The sequence below is a fragment of the Stegodyphus dumicola genome, chromosome X1 (genome assembly GCF_044657685.1).
Source record: "Stegodyphus dumicola isolate Sdum_Otavi_A_Nest chromosome X1, ASM4465768v1".
Taxonomy (NCBI): Eukaryota; Metazoa; Arthropoda; class Arachnida; order Araneae; family Eresidae; genus Stegodyphus; species Stegodyphus dumicola.
The window spans coordinates 175,698,682-175,719,984 of NC_140780.1; the positions used below are offsets into that span (position 1 = coordinate 175,698,682).

The 21,303-nt window shown below is 32.8% G+C and overlaps 1 protein-coding gene across 9 annotated transcripts in view; it reads left to right on the plus strand.

Annotated features, from left to right (window-relative positions):
* LOC118199700 (CUGBP Elav-like family member 2) overlaps window positions 1–21,303 on the plus strand; it is an 807,763-nt gene that overhangs the window by 419,827 nt on the left and 366,633 nt on the right. For all 9 annotated transcript variants that reach the window (XM_085807858.1, XM_085807857.1, XM_085807855.1 and 6 more), the window contains one exon: window positions 20,090–20,138. In XM_085807858.1, coding sequence (XP_085663984.1) covers window positions 20,090–20,138 — 49 coding nt within the window. The remainder of the gene's footprint in view (window positions 1–20,089; window positions 20,139–21,303) is intronic.

Below are 21,303 nucleotides of genomic sequence, written 5' to 3' on the forward strand. Positions count from 1 at the left end.
TAGTAGCTGCTGCACTATAACAAGTAAATTTAAGAAATTATGCCCATCAGTCGATCACTTTCAGTGTATTTAACATTTTTCCTATAGAAGAAATCCATACATTATTGATGAGCAAGGAAAATTCGTGTGTAGCTATCGGATGAACTCCTTTCTATATAGTATATGTAATTGAAAAGGAAATTTTCGATGAGCTTTTGGGAAGCATCTAGAAAATATATATGAGCACTTTAAGAGAAAAATGCTTCAATTAATAAAGTGATCACCTATGCGATAAAAAGCATAACTTCTAGAATTTAAAAGGTTTAAAAATTAAACTAAATTTAATTATAGGATTTGTGTATACATGTATAAATGTTATTTTACAACATTTACGTATAAATGCGTACCAGATGTCTAAAATAATAGATTAAGTTTATAATTTAAAAAGTTCGTGTAATATTAATTCACGAATAATTATTAATTAATGATGAACTAATAATAAAGCAGATTAAAATTATTTAATGTGAGTTCGCGTGTATTCATAACAAAACCCATTTAATTACATATGCGCTTTCTTCAAAGTCAACATTTATTAAAGATATTCACGCAGTTTATAAATCGCTATAGAAATATAAAATCTAATTTGCATTTATTTGAATTTAATATTAATTTTGTTTTCCGCGTGCGTCCGACAAATAAGAAACTGAACTCTTCTACTAAGATTTATAATAGTTGAATATGTAAATGTATTGCATGTCCATTTTTCAAAAGTATATTCAAAAGTAAGACATTAAATTTTTTAAATATAGTCTTTCTTGGTTTGCTTTTTACAGTTCATGTATTCTCTTTATATGTTCTTGTGCTCTTTTTTCATTTTATTAATAATTTTTTCCAGTTATAAATAGTAAGAAACATATATTCAGTAAAAAGATTAAATATGATAAGCAATTTTTTCAAAGCTTTTTGAAGCATTTGGATATGCTTCTTTTATTTATGGGCATTGGACATATTACAAATTATATACGTGTTTACGTGTATAAGCATAATATCTATTTTATTAGGGCCAAAATTTTGTTAATTAAGAGCTAACTTCTAATTCTTATGCAATCCCAAATACAGATGTATGAAAAAATATTATAAATCTTTTATGCTTTAAATATTTCAATCAATTTAACTTGTAGTATTTATATCTAATAAAATAAATGAAATTTTGTATAACTTTCCAGCATAAACTAAACATTAGTCTGTTTGCGTCCAGTCTATTTCTGTAGGATGTGAGCTTTTTTTTTCCCTGATTTTCTTTTACATTGTGATTCTGATATACCTTAATTGGGTAAAATGTTTGCAGTTTCTTGTTTATTTCAAAACATACTTCAGTCCGTTTCTGTGATAAAACAGATATACATGTTTACTTTTTATGTGATAACCCAAATATATTTACTTACTTTTTATATCAATTTTTTACTTTCTTCCGCATTATCAGATACTGCTTTTCTGTAACGTTATCCATCTGGAACTCGAATTTAGTACAAAAAAAAAAAAAAAAGACTTTGGACTCGTGACGCTAAATAATAAACAAGTTCATCCCCCAGTGCTAAATCTCGCCATACAAACTGACAAACTGCATGATGTTCAGATTTTATCATATAGTAATAAACATAATTCAGTTCATCAAGGAAAAACAACATATTTATAGATTTTTCCATAATAAAAGAATTTCAATGAAGGAACCATTCTCATTTCAGATTTTCAGAAAAGTTTTGCATTTTCGATGCTGGTCAATTAAAAATAAACACCATCAGAAAAAAATATTTAATCGCTTACATTGACGAAGCTACAATAATATTAAATACTTTCTTTTCTGTAATATAATCAACGTACAAGATTAAAGTTCCTCTTTTCCCTGCCTTATGCTGTATACAAAATCTTTCCAAGTACAAAAGTTGAAAGTATTAGGAAAACGTTCAGCTAGTATTTTCTCTTTTTTCCGGGAAAGAACTTAAGTGTAAGAGCTCCTACGTGATGATACTCTTTATAACTGCTCCCCTAACTTAAATCCAATCACGATTCCCTAAAGATTTTCTCGAAGTAGAAGGGAAAAAAATTATTGCTACAGTTACGTCATTTCTTACTTTTTTTAGCGTCATTCGAAAAGGTTGGTACTGCCAGAGGATTTAGAAGCGCAACCATTCGGACAATAATTGTAGAGCCCCGGCCGTAAAACTGGCCAAAGGAAATACTGGGCTGTCCGAATCCTGCTAACTATTCAGATCCATTTCTGCACGAATTGTGAGCAAACATATATCCTCTGTTTCTCTGAAGCAGTTCAAAACGTGCTGCAGGTCAACATATAGCAGGTAGTTCAAGCTTGGTTCCAATTGGGTGTGAATTTGATACCGCCTTATTGAATCTGAATAGAGGCTTACTGAGAACACAAACTGAGCTTGATTTATTAAATGCAATTCTTACAACGAGTGTTTTTGTGAGCGAGAAAGTAATTTAGCTCAAATTGCGCCGGATTAGTTATTAAATTGTACTATGTAATCCTGTAAATTAATTAATTCTGTGAGTCTGCTGCTCAATAATTATGATCCATTTGAAATTTTGCGCCCACCCCAGATTTCATTTATGAACATTTCTATGTTTATATATACTAGAGTTAATTTTGCACATCTTTGAGAAAAAAGACTCTTATAAAAAAACTAAATAGTAACTAATATATATAAAAGACTGAACTATGGGAAATTTCTGTTCCGTGAAAGGAATATGCAGTTTCATTGAATCTTTCAGAAGGCAAAATTCTTCTCAAACGTTCTGTAAAACACGAATGCTCCTAGATTATGCTTACAGAACGATTTGAAAATGTTCGGAGTGACTTGGCCAGTGAACTTATCTGTTTTCGTGAAGTCCAGACTGCTGTTCTCTGCTTTTGTTCGCTTTATTTATGCATGTAATTTTTAATGTTTATTTATACATGTAACCTTTAATGTTCTAGTTAACTTACTTCTGTAAGCCCCGTGTTGTACATATGTGGTGCACGGGGAGTCTGTATGTTCTCAAAGGAAAAAAAAACACGAATGCTGCTTTTATTTGCTGTAAATTATACTATGCTACGAAATGTAAATAATATTTTTTGTGAAATGTGTATTTAGAACTAAATTAACCATTAAGCAAAATAAGCCCGTGCTTAAGGCATCAAAGAAAAGGGTACCACAAAATAGTTTTTAGGGAGCTCAGGAAGGGGCTCCACAAAAATTCCCCATTGCCGATTTTACCATGCAATATATGGTGCAGGTAAACCAAGATAGAGAGAAGGAATGAGAAAAGCAGACTTAAATTTATGTGGAGGCAACAAAATCTCTTAAGTGCTTAAGTGCCTTTCAAAGTCTTTATCGAGCCCTGCGTGCATTACATTTAATGTTTAACGCAGTTTTTCTTTCCATACAAACTGACAACAGTCGTAAAAAATCACACTCATATTGATCTCATTATTCAAAAACTGAAAGTGTGATTGCTATTATGCCATGAAACACATCACTACCATTAAAACTAAAATTCAATAATTATAGTAAAAATAAACTGGCGTATTAAAATGTCACGCCAGTATGAATAGGAATACTGGCGTGAATACTTCGTTCCCTTCGAGAGAATAAACAAAAGTGTTGAAACACAAAAGAGTTCGCTATGCGAGAAAAATGACACGTTAATTATATTTCGATAGAGTTCGAAAATGTTTAAAAACATAATTTAAATACTGACAAATTGATATACGTTTGTATATGAAAATGTTCCCAAAAAGACAGTCTTATCATTTGGAAATGCATCGTTTGCTACTTAATATAGCTTTTTGTGCTGGATTTTACTGGAGAAAAATGAAATGATGTGCCGTGTTGCTCAAAATTTGGCTTTTTGAGCATTAAGTTTAGAAATAAATATTGTGATTTAAACTGTTGCTTTTTAATCTGAGGTACACTAGTTATAATGTAAATAAACCTGAGGTATTCTGGGTAGATCATGCTTCCATTTCCCAGCGGTTCCGTTCTATTTCGTAGTTTTAATAATTTGTAACGTAAAATGCGAGCTGATCATATTTTCATTTCCCAGCATTTATGTGGGTTTTCGTGATTTTTCCTAATTTGTAATGCAGAATGCGAGCTGGTGATTCCTGTTGTTGTGACTTGTCTCACTTGTCTGGCAGTAACCTCAGAACAAGCCCACGAAATTCATCGTGGCAAGGTGTGCAAGATTGCGCCTCTCGTTGGCAAGAGACTTGAGCACCATACAGGTGGCAGTACGAATTTGCTCAGTTCTGCCCTCAATTTTGATGGAGAGTACCCGGGGGGGGGGACAGTCGGAGAGACTCCCACCCTTCTTCCCCTACCACAACCTCACGAGAGGACTTACGGCTCGCTGCATATTTTGAGTACCCTCATGCTGCACAGACTCTCTATATATTTGCAAACATGCATGCCTTCTCCGCGATTCAAACCCGGACCCTTCAGTACGGCAGTCAATGTCGCTAACCATTATCCCGGTTGGACGGCATTAGCTCATTCTTTATTTCCCAACGGTGCCGTTGCTTTTCGTAGTTTTCCTAATTCGCAGCATAAAATACGAGCTCATCATGTTTCCTTTTCCCAGCATTTATGTAAGTTTTCGTGTTTTTTAATGCTACTTTTTAACGCAAAGTGCGAGTTTATCATTCCTTTATTTCGTCTCGATTCCGTGGATTTCCGTGGTTTTCCTAATTTTTAATGTAAAATAAGAGCTATTTCCTTTAGAGCAGCGATTCTCAACCGGTAGTTGATTCTCAACGGATTCTCAACTGGTGGTACGCAAGAGAAAAATAAGTGGTACGCAAAGAAGGAACAAAGTATTTTTAACTTTTAAATTAAAAAATTAAATACCCAAAAATCCTGTTTAAGTTTTACTTGTAACACACGCAAATTTGTGCTATCTGAGCTTTGTTCCAGGTCAATAGCCGATCATAGACTTTAACAAAATAATGAGCTTATATTTTCAGAAATATTCTTTTAGCCATAGACGTAACAAAATTTGTCATAAATGAGGTTTTAAAAGGAGTTATCTCTAAATATAATAAAAGAAAGCGTCTGTGTGTCTTTCGTTCGTGCTGCGCGTAAGATAATAGACCCAGGGCTGCAAAATTTGGTATATAAGTTCATCTAAACAAGAGCCAGTGCACCTCGAAGCGATGTTTTTCAAAATTCGAATCAGACTTTTTTTTAATTTTATTTTTTCGATTTTATCGCATCATTTCGAATAGTTTCATTCTTTTAGAAATGTGGTTTTGGCAACAGTTTTTCATTCCGACTGCTGACTGTTGAAAATCTGAGATAAAATGCTGCTTTTTTTCTTTTGATTTTTGGACACGCAACACACACATCGCAATCTTCTTATTCTGACGCACATGTGTCTCACGAGGCACAACAGAAAGAATTTCCTTTTTTCCCTCTCTCTCTCTCTTTATTAGCTAATGGCAAAGAGGTTTACATATTTTGAATTATGTCATCCACAAAGCCCAATTTTGATTCGTTATTGCTGCTTTCTGATGATAGTTTCATTCTTTTAGAAATGTGGTTTTGGCAACAGTTTTTTCCTTCACTGCTTTGGATACTGGACTGCTGACTGTTTTCTCTTGAAAATATGAGATTAATTGCTTATTTAATTGTATTTTTTTATATTACGTTTTAATTATATATAAGTTTAATTATATAAAAAGTTGTGCATGATTTTTTTAGGAAACAAAGTTTTTAACTTCTTTTATACCATTTGAATTCTTAAGATTTTGAAACGGTTACTTAGTTAATTTATTTATTAGGATAATTAATATTTGTATTAAGGGATATTGCTTATTCCATAGTAATTTTGTTATATGTATTACAATTTTCTTAAAATCGACTCTCATCCTCAATGGGTTATTTCCTGTGAACTGTTATCCAATCAAAGTATGAAACCATCGTTTCTTAAAAGACTAATTGAATATAATCATACCGATTTGAAGGATAAATCCGAAGAATATTTTAAGAGGAAATTGATTATTCACGGGTGTTCAGAAATAATAAACGAGTTATGTAAGGTTTTGTTACTTCATGTGAAAAAGCTTTGGAAGTTATTCCATAAACAACTCTCTGAAATATTTAGAGGCCATACTGAGAGCAGCAAAATTCATTTTAAAAATAAAAGAATCGTATTTCTGATATACTTTATTATGTTGAGGAAGGAGCGATATAACAAATCCGCGAAAACTGTAGGTTAAATTATTACAAATAATGCCTAAGGAGGAAAACACGAACATTTAAAAAACATTTTGAGTAAAATGTTACCAAAAATGATTTTACAAAAACTAAAATAGTATGAAAGAGCTTTTCAGTGCATTATCAACATAGTTATGTAGATATTTAAGTATCTAATATTTAACAATTTTCATGTCTCTTAATCTCATTTTTTTCTGTAGTTAATCCAGCTGTTTGCAGAAAAAGATATCATTATCCAATAAAAGGAATTTTATTTATTTATTACTTTTTTTATTTTTAGTCTTGTAGTTCTTTGTTTCGTGTTAGTAGGGCTTTTCTTTAATCCTTCACACTATGCTGAGCTAACTATTTCTGTCCAGACAGTTTTTAAACGTTTTATTAGAGATAACGTTTCTAAAAATACCTTTATCTGGCTAGATTAAAGTGAAGCTTAATTTTATTTCTTTACTTTTGAAACATGAAAACAAGCATATTGTTTTCCTAAAATAATCAGACATTTAGTAATTCTTCCGGCATATTGAATAAATGTGTTATTAGCAATAATTGAGTAGTTATTCACAGTAATCTCATAGCCATACTATCTCAGAGTAATAGCTATTTTATGCAGTTTTTCCTAAATTTACTTCTTATTGACATCTTAAATGTTAATTTTTACAGATTTATTCTGTTTAATAAAAGTGTAATTTGTAATTACATTTTCTAATTATTATTTAAAATATTTTGAAATCCAGATGGTGTCAATATGTATCATAATTTTTCCACTTGTTTTCCAAATGTTGTTAAAAGTTATTTTTTACTAAAAGTCAAGTAAGTTAAAGCAGTTTCTTGAAAATTTTTTATCTACTAAATTATATCGAATTGCATGAGTAATTAAACAAAACAGTGTAATATTTATCGAGTTGTATTATCATATGAACAAGTACAATCAATCTTCCTTTATAATATTCTGTACCTCTTTTTAAAAATAATCTTTGAAAGGAATAATTCATTTCTTTCTAATATCTTTTAAAATTCGCAATTCACTTTCTTTTTAAGAAATACCTACCCAGATTAAATTCATGATCCTGTAATCAGCCACAGAAATCTTTTCTCTTTATTTAGAAATTTATTATTTATTATATTATTATTTTTATTATTTATTTTCTCTATATTTAGATTTTTCTTTTCTCTTCCTCTTTATTTATTATTTCTCTCAATTTAGAGTCATTTATGATCCATGTTTGAAATAACAACCCCAAGAAAATATTTTCCATGCGTTGAATTGCATTAATTAGTTTTCCTTCGAGATTTAGTAGCAATAATGCTTTACTTTATATGGCAGCTGAATCAAATAATATTGTCTACCATCTCTGATTGAATGCGTAACTAATCCGTCCAACAATTCCACAGAGAAACAATGATCCTTCTGGAATAGATAGATTTGTTTTCATAACCTCGTGTTTACACTGGTCTTTATTTGCGCAGTATCTGGGTTCCCATATATATTTATCAGCAACTTACATAAAAATGCTTATAATGGAGGACAACCTTATCATCATCTTCTGCACAACTATAAGCGTCCCATTAAACCAACGAGCGCATATATTTTTCACCTATCGTGAGCTGATCAAGGCAACAACATGTATTACTCAGACGCATCTCATATAAATTCATCGTTACACAGAAAAGAGCCTACTGGAAGGTTAAAGATTTTTCGACTTTTGGTAGAAAATGCAATATGACTCAATGAATTTTAATATAGGCTTCGAAAATTTTCTATTCGAATTTCAAATTCAATACCTTCTGAGAAAGTAGGTGATCAACTTCATGATTTACCATAATTCTAGTAACCTTTCATGTTTTCCATTTGGTGGCTTTTATGCTTCTCAAATCAAAAAGGAGTTAGCGTAAAAACTGCATAATTCTTGTTACATTAGAAGTTATTAAATTTACAGAAAATTTTGATAAGGCAAAAAAACATGAGGGATAACGTGAGGCAAAAAGCGTCACTCATGAGAGTTTTCTTGTAAATTGAAATCTTGCATCGAAAGTGGAATTTTTATAATAAAAACTAATTAAAGTTTCTTCTGAATTTGCTCTAAATAAAACATTATCTTGGCAATATTAATATTTCATAGCTTAAAGCAGTGCACAAATAGCAAAACTAGTTTATGAGTATCACTTTTAATGTAATGTATTTTTTTGTAATGTAGTACTTTCATTAAACATATTAGAGAGAGCTATTTGTTTTGAAGATTTACATAAAGGGAAGTACTGGAAATTTCGACTCATATTTATATAGAAAATCTATGAAAGTAGCATGTTACGAATCTTTTCATCCCTGAGACTGAGCCTGGGACAACTATACCAATGTTCAATGATTTTACACGCTCGGCATTTAATTCTTCCTTAGGAGAATCGACTGAGGGTAATTGCTTTTTCATGTTTCCTGTTTTATTTTTACAACTGCTTTATGGAATGGCGCAGATTTCCTCTTCCTTTTGTTCTTTGTTATTTTGAAGTTCTAGATTGGCCTTTGTTATGCTGCAATATGACTTCGATTATTTGAAGAGATTAATCGAAAATTTATCGAGAACGGTAACGATGATATCTAATCGATGTTAAAAGAATGTTCTAAATTACCTTGGTATCTGCATGAGTTAGGTATTATACTTCCATTGAAATTTAATGTTAAAATTTGTATGCGGGAAAATAAATTTAGATAAAATTTGTTTAAATATATTAAAAGCAATGGTGTTCGTGTGCATGCGCAAAAATTATTAAAATAGAATAGGTAATAAATAGACGAAATAAATAGATAAAAACTTCAATAAATTAAATCAAAGCTTAAAAAAATTTTTATACTATAATAATGACTTTAGAAATAACATCTGAGGGGTTTTTCTATTTTGTTTAATTTCTTTATTATCAATCTGCGTATTTTCTCAAAAGAAATATTTTATTAATACTTATTTATCCATTTGTTATCTACCAATATTCAACTCTTTTGAACAATATGAAAAGGCGCAAGTATGCATCGGCTTCTCGATCTCAGTTTAATAAGATAGATTTATATCAGCTACAGTACTAAAATTTATTCTTCCTTAATTTAAAAAAGTTATTAATTTAAACTATACGTTTTAAACTAACACTCCTGAAACTATGTAGAGAAGAGAGTTTTGAAATGCATGAATTGTTGCTAACTTATCAGATTCTTTTAAAGATTCCCTATCGACAAAACTTTCTTCCGCTATGAAACTGTTTCGAATGTCGCTATCAAGGCATCAAATAAAGTATGAGGTTTAATTATTCAGTTTCTCTCATTGATAAAATCTATTCAGTATCCGTATCAGAAGCAATAAACTTAGATTTTTCCGATGCATTGTATGTGCATGTATAAAATGTATTTTTGATGCTATTGTATTTATTTGTATAGAATTCTGAACTAAACTGAAAAGGTTAGAGGATGTTATTGGTTCCATAAATTTGATAGTTTTGCGTAAATTAGTGTATCATTTGTGTAGCTGTATACCTTAAATATTTTAAATTGTTTGAAAGAAAAGAGATAAGGATAAGCTTTCCTCGATGCCTTTCTTTAAACCTTTCATACAGTAAGTCAAACAATGAAAACAAACTTCCATACAGTACGTCTCATTTTAATATCAGTGTAGTGTTTTTTTTCTGAATTTAATTATTTATTTCAATTAATACTTTTAAAAGTTCTAGAATTGATTATCTAGTAAATGAAAACTGTCTACATAGTTAGATGACTTTTCTAAAAACGCCGCTCTCTTGTTTGCAGTAGAGGTGTAAAAATCATGAAAATTTTGCAAAACTTTCTATATGGAATTCGCCCACCAGCGGCCGAGCGGTAACGTCGCTGAACACTGGTAGTTCGGTCCGAGGTTCGAATCCCGCGAACGGGCTGGCTGCATGGGTGTTTTCGTGGTTTTCCCATGTGTAACGTGTATACGAGCCAGTTTCCCTTAAAAAGTCCTCCACAAAGGCATCCCTCCCTTAAGGCAGATAGCCCTCGAGTGCTTTGCCGTAATCTAATAAACCAAACCTATATGGAATTCATTATGGTTTGAAATTGGCATTGATCTATCACTTTATGCTCTCTAGAGTTAGACAGTGACATTAACAAATATATCTATTTCATTTTTATTTACAAAATATTATTTAAATTTAAGATTTTTTTGTGGATATATGATTAATATAAAGATCTATGTTATATAATTTGAACTTTTATTATTCCTGAACGGCATCTTGAATCTAAATTCATCATTTACAAATATGTTTAATATTCACATATATGAAAGTTCTTTATGTTTCATTTCTTCATACATGAAAGCTTTTCTTATGATATAGAGACCTAAAGTATCGATCGTATTTCGTTTTAATTTAAACAACTGTTTTACTTCTGTGTTTTTTCCTTTTATTTTAATGGATTTTGAATGAATCAATGTATTAGATTTTGATTAATTTCAGGTAGTTAATTAGCTTACCATTTTGAGCGGCTGAAATCGTTGATCAGGGCTAATTTCTCCGGGTGCTTTTTCGTAAAAAATAAACTGGTTTAAGCTAGGTAACTTTTGCCTGTATTTAAAATTAGAGAAATCCGAACTTTAAATTTGTACTTATTTTCAAGAAAATCTCTTTGCTTCTCGACAGAGAGACCTTTCTCAATTTTCCAAAAAATAGAATCTTGCTTTAGTTATAATTCCAACTTGATTTTTTCTCTCAAATCTTTTATACTAAAATTAATATTGATCATATTCTTTCTTTTAAGATTTCTGGTGTTTCATTTTTGAGTTCATTACTAATATTCTGCTTCTAAACTGCTTGCATTTTCTTTAAATATATACAATTTATGATTTTTGCTTTCTTTTTTTTTAATTTTTAATTTTTCAAATCTTAGTTTTTTCCCCTCTCCTTCTCATGTGTCCAAGGGAGAATAATTTTTTCTTCTTGGTGAAGAGATATTTATGCAGACTTTTTTGAACTATGTGACCAATCTGAGGTTGACTTACAAGAGAGTGACAATGATAGAAATCTAATCAAATTTATATATGCACTTGAATTTATTAACTGTTACTTGTAGTAATGACAGAATTTAATGACATCAGATTACGAGCATTTTTGCAAGTGCGTAATTTCCCTACAAATTTATTCCAAGCGTTAAAAAGTTTTAATTCTTAAAATGATCTTAACCCTTTTAGGACACGAGAAATTATATTATAATAAAAAATTATCATAATAAAATTTAAATTAAAATTATATTCTTAATATAATTGTAATTAAAATTATATTATTATTAAAAATTATATTATACTAAAAATTTAAATTAGAATCAGACCTAAAAACGTGGTATGAATTCTGAATTTGAAAGAGAGCAGGACTAGAACAAATATGAATTGTATCTACGTCCTCTGTGTCTGCAACATTTCTTAACTGACAAAACTAGTTTAAATGCGACTTCATTTTTTATATTTAGGTGTATTATCTTAGAAACTAAGATTTTTATATACCGAGCAGCAAATAATGTGGACTGAAAAACACTAAATCGCAAACAAACGAATAATAATAATAACTATTAGTATTAATAAATACGTTATTACAAAATTAAATGCAGAACATTAAGTTTATAATAGTTATTTTGTCGCAAATGAAAGCGACGCTGGTTTCTTCTGCAGCTCCATCAACCTTCAACGCTTCGAAAATATCAATTTTATTGCGTTAAATTCAATTGTGTGCATTTCTGTAAACTGCAAACACAAGCTTATCTTCCTCATTTATTTGAATGATATACTGAATCGGATTCTTCTCTCAACGCCGGTCAAGTATCAACAAATCTTCAGGCTGATCCCATTCTGCGTAACGGCATCGAAATCAAGCTTCGCTCTTTTTAGGGATATTGTTTATCGTTACTGATGAGAACGAGTTTCTGCGGTAACGACTCAAAGTTACGGAATCGCTATCGTTCGTTGCTTTCCATTATCACGCTCTTGATTTACTGATGCTCTCGAAAATATGCGTTGGAACGTTATTTTCTTAGTTTGCGAATACTCGAATACGATTAGAAAATGCGAAATACGCATTTGCTATTGAAATTTCTCTTTTGAAAAAGATTTGTGACTTCATGCACATTGAAGAGGATTGTGTAACGATATTCGCGAGGTAGCTTATGGCATCATTTAATCGATTTTAATGTTGATATTGTACCTTGCACATTTTTGATTCTGAAAAGGAGTTTTGAAAAGGTCGTTGCTGAGATTAGATGACTGAAATCAATATTTATATTTCACGTTTCTTCAAACAACTCCAGCAATTTGATTTAGGCTATTCGTAATGCGCCTAAACATATCTACATAAACACATAAACACTTGGATATATATATAAAAGGTTGGTTTATATTAGAAGTCTTACAAGTATGAAAACTTAGATAACTGTGCCCATGAAATAGCTACACTTGTAGCTACAAATCATATAAACTTCGTTACCTCCCACTTACACAAGGTATACTATTTAACTGTGTAGAGACATTAGGATTTTTTTAAAGCAGAAAGGATGAAAAGTGAACAACGCTTTCGCCGGAACTCGAACAACGGGCCTCTCGAATACGCGCCGAGCGTGCTGACCACTACACTACGAAGGCGTGCTAAGAAGACAGGAGAAATACCTTACATAGTCCGCCTTTTAAAGGCAGACTGGGGCTTTAGAGGACCCAATCGCCAAATCCTGGTAGTGAAGAATCATCATTAACCACCTTCATCATTCACCTAGTTCGGACGCCACTGTAGAAACATTAGATTATTTCGAAGCAAGAGAGATATAGTCACTTTACTTAACCTGTTCCGCCAAACTAAGTTAATGGCATTACAGGGCAATCTGACGGCTAGGCTGCCTTTCTACATTTTACATTAATCTTTAGTTTCTTGGATATAATTATTTTCATTTACTTGCTTCTGTATCTCTGAGGTGCCCTTGTTGCAGTAATAGTCCGTGAACAGTCTATTCACAGGATATGTGATGTAATCGGAAGGAAAGAACTGCTCTGCAAGAGGGCAGGAGAGCAGGTAATGAAGCGCGTCCGCGTCTTCTCCGCGAAAGCCGGAAGAACAGTTGACGTCCCGTCTGAAGAATCGTCTGTAATACGCTGTGAATTTCCTGTGGTTGGTACAGGCCTGGAGGAAGAGTCGGTTACATGCGAGCCTCTTGAGAGTAGTTATTGGGAAGATGTTGTAAGTAAATCTTCCTGTCTCTTCTTCTTGCCTTCGTGATGACCATGTCTCTTGGAATGTTGTCTTGAGGAGCCTTTTTGCAACTTCTGCGGAAAGCGGAACTTCCTTGTCAATTTCAGGGTCTGAGAGCTGCGGTTTTAGCTAGTTCATCAGCTCGTTCGTTACCTTTTTGCGCGGAGTTTCCTTTTATCCAGTTGATCTTTAAAGCGATGGAGGAGCCTAACGTCAAGAGGATCTCTCTAAGTGCTGCCGTTGGTTGCGTACCTAACCATAGTGCTTCTTTGAGAGTGAAGGACTCGGCTTGGAAGACTGAAGCGTCGTTGCTTAGACGGAATTGTGCTTGATAAATTTCTTCATTGTTCGAAAGGACCGTGAACGCTGCCCCTACTCGTCCTGAAATTTTTTATCCGTCAGGGAAAATCTCTCTTTGTTGTCTTGAGGGTGGCGATTTGCACCAGGGAAGGATGGGTAGATCTCCTGAGTGTAAGACAGAGGTATCTTGGAAGCTTTCTATGCTGGTATAGGATAGAAGTAAATCTTCTTTGGTGTGAAGGCCCTCTTTGTAATGTAGAAGTCGGTAGATTGATCTTTCTAATTCTGCTTTTAGGTCGAGTGAGAGCGTGCCAGCTAGAACCTGAAGTGCTGCGGTTGATGTGGTGCTATACGCACTGGTAATTTTTGGCAGGATTAACTCGCCGTATTTCCTGACGTTTCTGACATATTCTTGCTGTTCCAGTGTCATCCAGACTGGGCAGTCGTAGAGGATCATGCGTTCGATTGCATTTCGGTATAGATGTTTTAACAGGCGTCCCTTTTGGCTCCACTTGTCTGTGATTATCCTGTTTAGTTTATTGATGATTATGATCCGTCTTATCTCGGATTTCCGTAAGATGTGATACCCACGTGAGCTTCTTATCAAGCGTGAATCCGAGGTATTTAACCCATTAACGAGTCCGCCCTCGGAACGAAATGCTTTGAAAATGGCCGTGTTGTCAGTCAACAAACCTCTCCAAAAAATCGCTTTCGTTTTCTCAAATCCGAATTTTCCGAAATCATTTTAGCCCACCAGCGGCCGAGCGGTAAAGACGCTGAACACTGGTAGTTCGGTCTGAGGTTCGAATCCCGCGAACGGGCTGGCTGCATGGGCGTTTTCGTGGTTTTTCCCATGTGTAACGTGTATACGAGCCAGTTTCCCTTAGAAAGTCCTCCACGAAAGGCATCCCTCCCTTTAGGCAGATAGCCCTCGTGTGCTTTGCCATAATTAAATACACGAACACCGAAATCATTTTAGGATTTTAGCTTCCAAACTTGTAAATTTTCAATTATTCGATATGTTTTATTGGGCAGTTTTTTAAGAAAGATCATTATTTATTTTGTTACGCACTTTTTTTACTATTTACTTATCTATTTTATTTAGTTTTAGTAGGCCAATTTATTTTGGAAAATTAAATTTTAATCCATTCTATTATCGACTCAGTTTTCATCACATTATAAGTCCATATATATTTACGATGAGAGTACAATATTTATCAGGAACTTTTGGAAAATTTGGCATACGTATTTATATTTTAGAGTTGAATTTTTTCCACAAGTTGTTCGTTAACAGTCGAGCTCATCCTCGTAAATGCTTGATCTTTTCAGCATGGAATTGGCAAGCAATAATCTTCCTAATGTTTTCCGGGATTTTATAGCAATTTCTAGAATTTTGGCGGATTGCTTCAAATATTTTGTTAAGTTTAGCTTTTATACAGTTGTTACTAATGTGGAATTTAAAACCAAAAATGTATTCCTTCGTTGATTTGAGAGATCGCATTTCGAATTTAAACGGAAGTTTAAATGAATTTGATACAATCTTACCACAGACTAGAAAGAATTATTTCTCTGTGTTGGATGGATTTTCTCACTTTTCCACATTTTATATATTAAATGCATAACGCAGACACGCACAAAAATTCCCTTTTGATTCTTACGGTTTCAGTTAAATGAATTGTAAAATATATATATATTTTAACTTTCAAAATGTATTTGCTCGTTTATGCATAAATTTAAAATTGTGGGGCTTACAAATTATATGACTAAATTGCAGTATAAGCTAATAACTGAGATAAGTTAAGCTAATAACTGAGATAACTGAAATGACATAGAACATAAGAATAATTATAGTTAAATAAATTTCTATTCTTTTGTAGTCTATTTAAATAAATTTCTATTCTATTGTAGTCTATTTAAATAAATTTCTATTATCATAAAATTTTTCATTATTAGCACCTCCCACAGTTTTATGCAATCATAGGATTTCCCGAATTCTATTAGGTCCTTAACATAATTTCAAGGCCTAATAGAAAAGTGATAATATGGAAAGAGTCTTAAGTACCAATAGCCAAGTATTTGTAATTAAATAAATATTGAATACCAGTAAATATTGAATACCAGCCACTTTTTTATTTATTTTTAGTCATATAACAAAAGATAAACAAGAATACTATTACATCTAAGAATTATTTAGCAAATTATTTTGCTAATTTTATATGAATGAGGAAACATGGTAAAAATGTTTTAATGATTGAATTCACCGTTCGCATACTTTCAGGCCTCGTGTGTCCGTATTATGTGAGCCCTATAGGGACCTTTTGGCATTGAAATCTCCGATAATTATTGTAGTCATGTTGTTATTATTCTGCATAAACCTTTCTAGGGTTAGCAGCATTGGTGCAATGTCCTGCGATGGAGGGCAGTATACCGTGATTAGTATAAATCTTGAATCACTGCCTATTGCAAGCGCTATAATCTACGGTGAGCTGAAAAGTTCCAGAACTGGGAGATTTTAGTCCGCTATAATCACTGCAGTTTTTGCATCTATTCGAGAGTAGAACTTTTTATATTTTGTGGGAAACTCGTACAGTTTGTTCTGTACTGTGTACGGTTCCTGGATACATGCTACTTTGAGTTTGTCGTTCTGTTCAAAATGTATACTTCAGCTGTCTGTTGCACTCTTGGAGTGCTTAAGATTAATCTGGATTATTTGGATACTATCCATAATATGTTCTTTGTTTTAGTCGTTCAAGCTTAGGTAAGCATGGGCATTTCTTATCTCGGCTATCATGTTGGGTGTCGAGGCCTGTATTATATCGTTCATTCATCTTTGTGGAACTGACACATCTGACTGTTTTTTGGTCACAATTGGTCTTCTCCTGGTCTGTGGACCGCATCGGGCACAGATTTTATCTGCCTTGCAATATTTCGCTGTGTGGTTATACCCAAGGCATTTGACACACATTGCAAAACCTTTATAAACTCCCTTACGTTGTTTCTTGCCCATTGTATGTTCAACTTCCTCGTTTTCATAAGGATCTTGAAAGCTACTGGGTCTATAGATAGAACCCAGTGTTGTACAAAGCGGGCCTTCAAGGCGAACAGGACGTCCAATTCACATTCTGCTAGGTCGGTGTTCTGTGTTTTGATGAAGTTCACTATCTCGTCTTTATTAATGTTCTCGTTGACATTATATACTATTATTCTGGGGTTTCCTTTTTGTGGATATTTAGTCTCCACTACGTCCTTCAGCTTCCGATTTTCATTTATGGCCTCTTCAAGTTATTGCTAGTTCTTCCTTTTTCGTAACTTCTTCTAGGAGCCCTCCTTTGTTGACTCTCTTTATATTCTTGACGCCTACTATGAGTTTCCCTGGATCTATGTACTTCACCAGCTTCTCCTTTACCTCGTCGGATGTGCTACCCTCAGTCTTAGGATAGACTAATAATACATGCTCTGTCTTTTGTCGTTTTCTCGATTGTGATCGTATAGATTTAGAACTACTTCTGGATGGCCGGCGAGATCTTGCAACTTCTGCATAAGACGGCTTTTGAGTGGCAACTATTTCTTGGATGTATGTCTGTCTCTATATTCTTAGTTTGTTCAACTTGTCCTTCCAGACTGGCTATTTTGTAACTCTGCCTCGCGACTATTCTTAACATATGGTCATAGAAACGAATGTCGTCTCTATTTAAATATCCCATTAGATTAGTATAGCACTCTGAAGCCTCATGATACTCTGTACTGGCATCTACCAAAGTTATATCAATGTCTAGCTGCCGTGTACTGTTCTGTTTCTGTGCCTTATCTATTATTGGAGCACTGGCCGACTGCGTTTCACTGTCGGGGGCCTCTTCATATTTTGGACGAACTATCTCACTTTGTGATTTAAATAGCTCCAAAATAAATTTTTAAGTAAAAATTTACACTTTTACCGTTGAAACTTAACAAATCAACCAACGGGCAGAATTAATTAATTTTTGTGCACCAAAAAGTCTTATTTCCGCTTCCAGCGGGCAGGAAGACTTATATTTGTTATGCACCTAATGTCTCGTGTAAACAGATATCCACCACACTAAGCCTAACCCTGAAACTTAAATGCATATTACATTTTTCATATAAGTACCAAAGCCATGATTTTTCAATATATAGGTAGATAAACACATATAAAACCCTATTTTATGCTCAAAAGTTATTTACAGAGTATATAAAAACCTTGAGAGCCAATGCTTACTCAGAATATGCAAATGAAGGCGGTGGACAGCAACAATTTTAAAAGTCTACCTATCCTCGGAAATTCACCTTCTTCGCAGGAAAAAAACACCACAAATTGCAAATGGAACTAGTAATCCATGGAAAAATCACATTTTCACAAACACAAGTGGTATATTTACCAAGATATTAGCACTTTTATCAGAGCACACAAAATCCACAACCAATATGGCCGCTGACATGCGCACTACCCCCAAGCAAGAGAGATGAAAAATGAGCAACGCGTTCGCGGGGACTCCAACCACGACCTTCTCGAATACGCGCCGAGTGTGCTGATCACTACGCTACGAAGGCATGTTAAGAAGGCGGGAGAAATACCTTATAACTGTAAGCAGTGTTTAATCATATTTACATTTATCGATAATACCTACTTACTTAGGGTAAATATTAGGTGGCCCCCCTCACTTCTACATAACATAACATCAATCGAATGTTGAGTCCAATCCCAAGGTAATTTTTGCCAAATAGTTATAGAAAAAGGATTTAATTACGGTGCTCTCACCCACATCAATGATTACCTTCGTATAAGCTTCTGCAAAACAGCTGTGTGTCTTAAATGCTGGTAGTACTAATAGTTCTTATGCTAATAGCGCACTGACTATATTGGTTCATTCCTTTTAAATAGCTTCAAATCTCCTTCAAAAAGCATTCAGAGCGAGCAATTAGATCAACATCAAATTATAAATCTTTAGATTACCGGAATCTAGATTTTTATTGTCAGTTTATTTAAAATAAAGCAGCGTAGTGATTTGATACCAAGTTATACATCCTACTAAGTATCTGAAATTTGTTTCAAGTAATGTGGGACTTGAAAGGAATTTAAAATTTTAGCATAAAAATAAATGTTTAAAATGAAAGTTACTACTGATTATGGATTTTCTATTATGACATTCAAAGTACTTGTTTTATAATTAAGGACGGTTTTATAATTAAGGAAGATAAAGTTAATATTCTGGTAATGTTTTAAAAGTTTCTCGAATTACGTTTCAACTGTAAATCCACTCTCAACTGTAAATTTACTCATTTCAACTGTAAATTTACTCTTGACCACACTCTATTATTTCTTTTATTTCAATTTGTTGACACACTTCAGTATTACGTATATATAGCTAGTCGCATATTGAAAAGATAGAAACATAGTTACCGTTTTATGTGCTTAACACATTATCACACACTCTGGGCCTTCTATCGGCGTCTCTAAACAATGCCATATATTAATTGAAGGGTTCTCAATAAGAAAAAATTCACCTGGACGGGAATTTCATAGAATCAAGTGGGCAATGTGGTCAGCATTTTATTTACCTGTTGTTTAGTTTATAACAATTGAAAAAAAATATTTTATTCAAGTTTCAGTTTTTATCAATATTCTGTATACTTATACCATTTATAAAACACATTAAAATAATCTAAATTTAAAGTATTTGAGTTTTGTAAAGGAAGGGGGAGGTCATTGTCTAGCAATGGTGAAAGGGGGTGCATAGGGTAAAAATGTTGAAAACCACTGAATTAGTAGATTATGGAAGTAGTACTTATTGCATTAATTTGCCTAATAAATAGCATAATTTTGAATTAATACCCACGTCGCAAAACAAAAACAAAATATTAAGTAAAAAAACAATGTTTTCATTTTTTTTAAAAACACTCTTTTATTGATACTTCGAATGCAGATAACCATCAAACTTCCATTTCTACCACGGCCTTTTTACTTTGCAGTATGTAGATGTGCTTATAGTTACTTAAAGCATTAATCTAGTCGTCCTGTTTGCACTGAAATAAACATTATTGCAGAAAGTCGGCATTAAAATTTTAGTTTAATTTTTAATATTAAGATTATGAAGAAGATCCTTATTTTTACTTCTTAAAAAAGTAACAGTTTAATAAATAAAATTGTGTTTTATTCCTAGAAGTTTGGAACTTCCTATATTATTATTATTATTATTATACATTGTTTATAATACTAATTCTGTTCTGTTTATAATACTAATTCTGTTCTGATCCAACACTCATAAGGCATTTCACTTTTTCAGATGCACCACCCAATACAAATGAAGCCCGCTGACAGTGAAAACAGAAACGGTGAGTTCTAGCTTTCTGGCTTTTCAATACAACTTGTGTTTAATTCTTCTAAAACTTGAAAGATCTTTTTGGAATTTATTTTACTTTTATCAGGATAGACTGAGTTTTTGATATGATAAATAATTACCTTTCTCTTAAAATCGTACGGAACACCTTAAATTAATAATCCATTTACAATGGCATTTTGTCGTAAACATAGTCATTTTCTTCAAACGTGCCTTGTGTTATCGCAGATCTGATTCGCTTTTCTGTTCTCTGCCGGAGGTTATTACAAATTTTTATGATCGCTTTCAAATCTTAGATGTTTTATCTACCTCAAGAATGCTTGAAATTACTTTCCGTTTTATAGCTAGGTAACTGATGAATGCTTAATCTAGCTTAAACGCTTTTACACTAACTACTAAGGCATTACACTTTTCTATCATCGTAATAAAAATGGGGTGTATAGAGATTCTTTTTCAACCGTTGAGACTTGTCGTGTAGAAGTAAATATACCTTATAAATATACGAAAATATCTTATGCCTTTTTTAGTGATGATTCGTGGTGACGAAAAAATTAACTTCGATAGATGTATACGCAGAAAAGTGTGTCACGTAATAGGAAAGTAGAAGAATCTGTGTTAAATGTTCCTGTAATGCTAATTATGGTATTGAAATGAGAATAAGCCGTTAGATTATTTGCAAAAAGGGGTAGTAGCTGCGAATTGGTGTTTGGTGGTTTTCAAAGCGAATTAATTTCCTTTGGGAAATTTCTTTTCAAGATATGTTTCTTAAGCACATAATCCTCGTATATTTTATCCTAACTAACTAATTAAATCTTCACTCATCAGTCATTACTTGATTATTAATATTGACACTTAATTGCAATCGCCTTAACAAGAACAGCCAAAGTTACAAAATGCACCTAACTCTGGCAACTATGTGCATAAAAATTCTTCAGACAATCATGCTCATAACATTTCTTCAGTTTTAACAACCAACACAGCCATTATCGTGTTACCCGAATTAATGGGATTGTGGGATATTTCTCTGTCAGTCATGTGTCGTCTGTTTTAATGATATTTGTTATTTTTAAAACTGTCGATTTGGTGCAAAAGCGGAAAATGTCTGTGTTACATTAGTGCATGGGCATGAGTTTAATTGCGAATAAGTTTGAATTTTATGA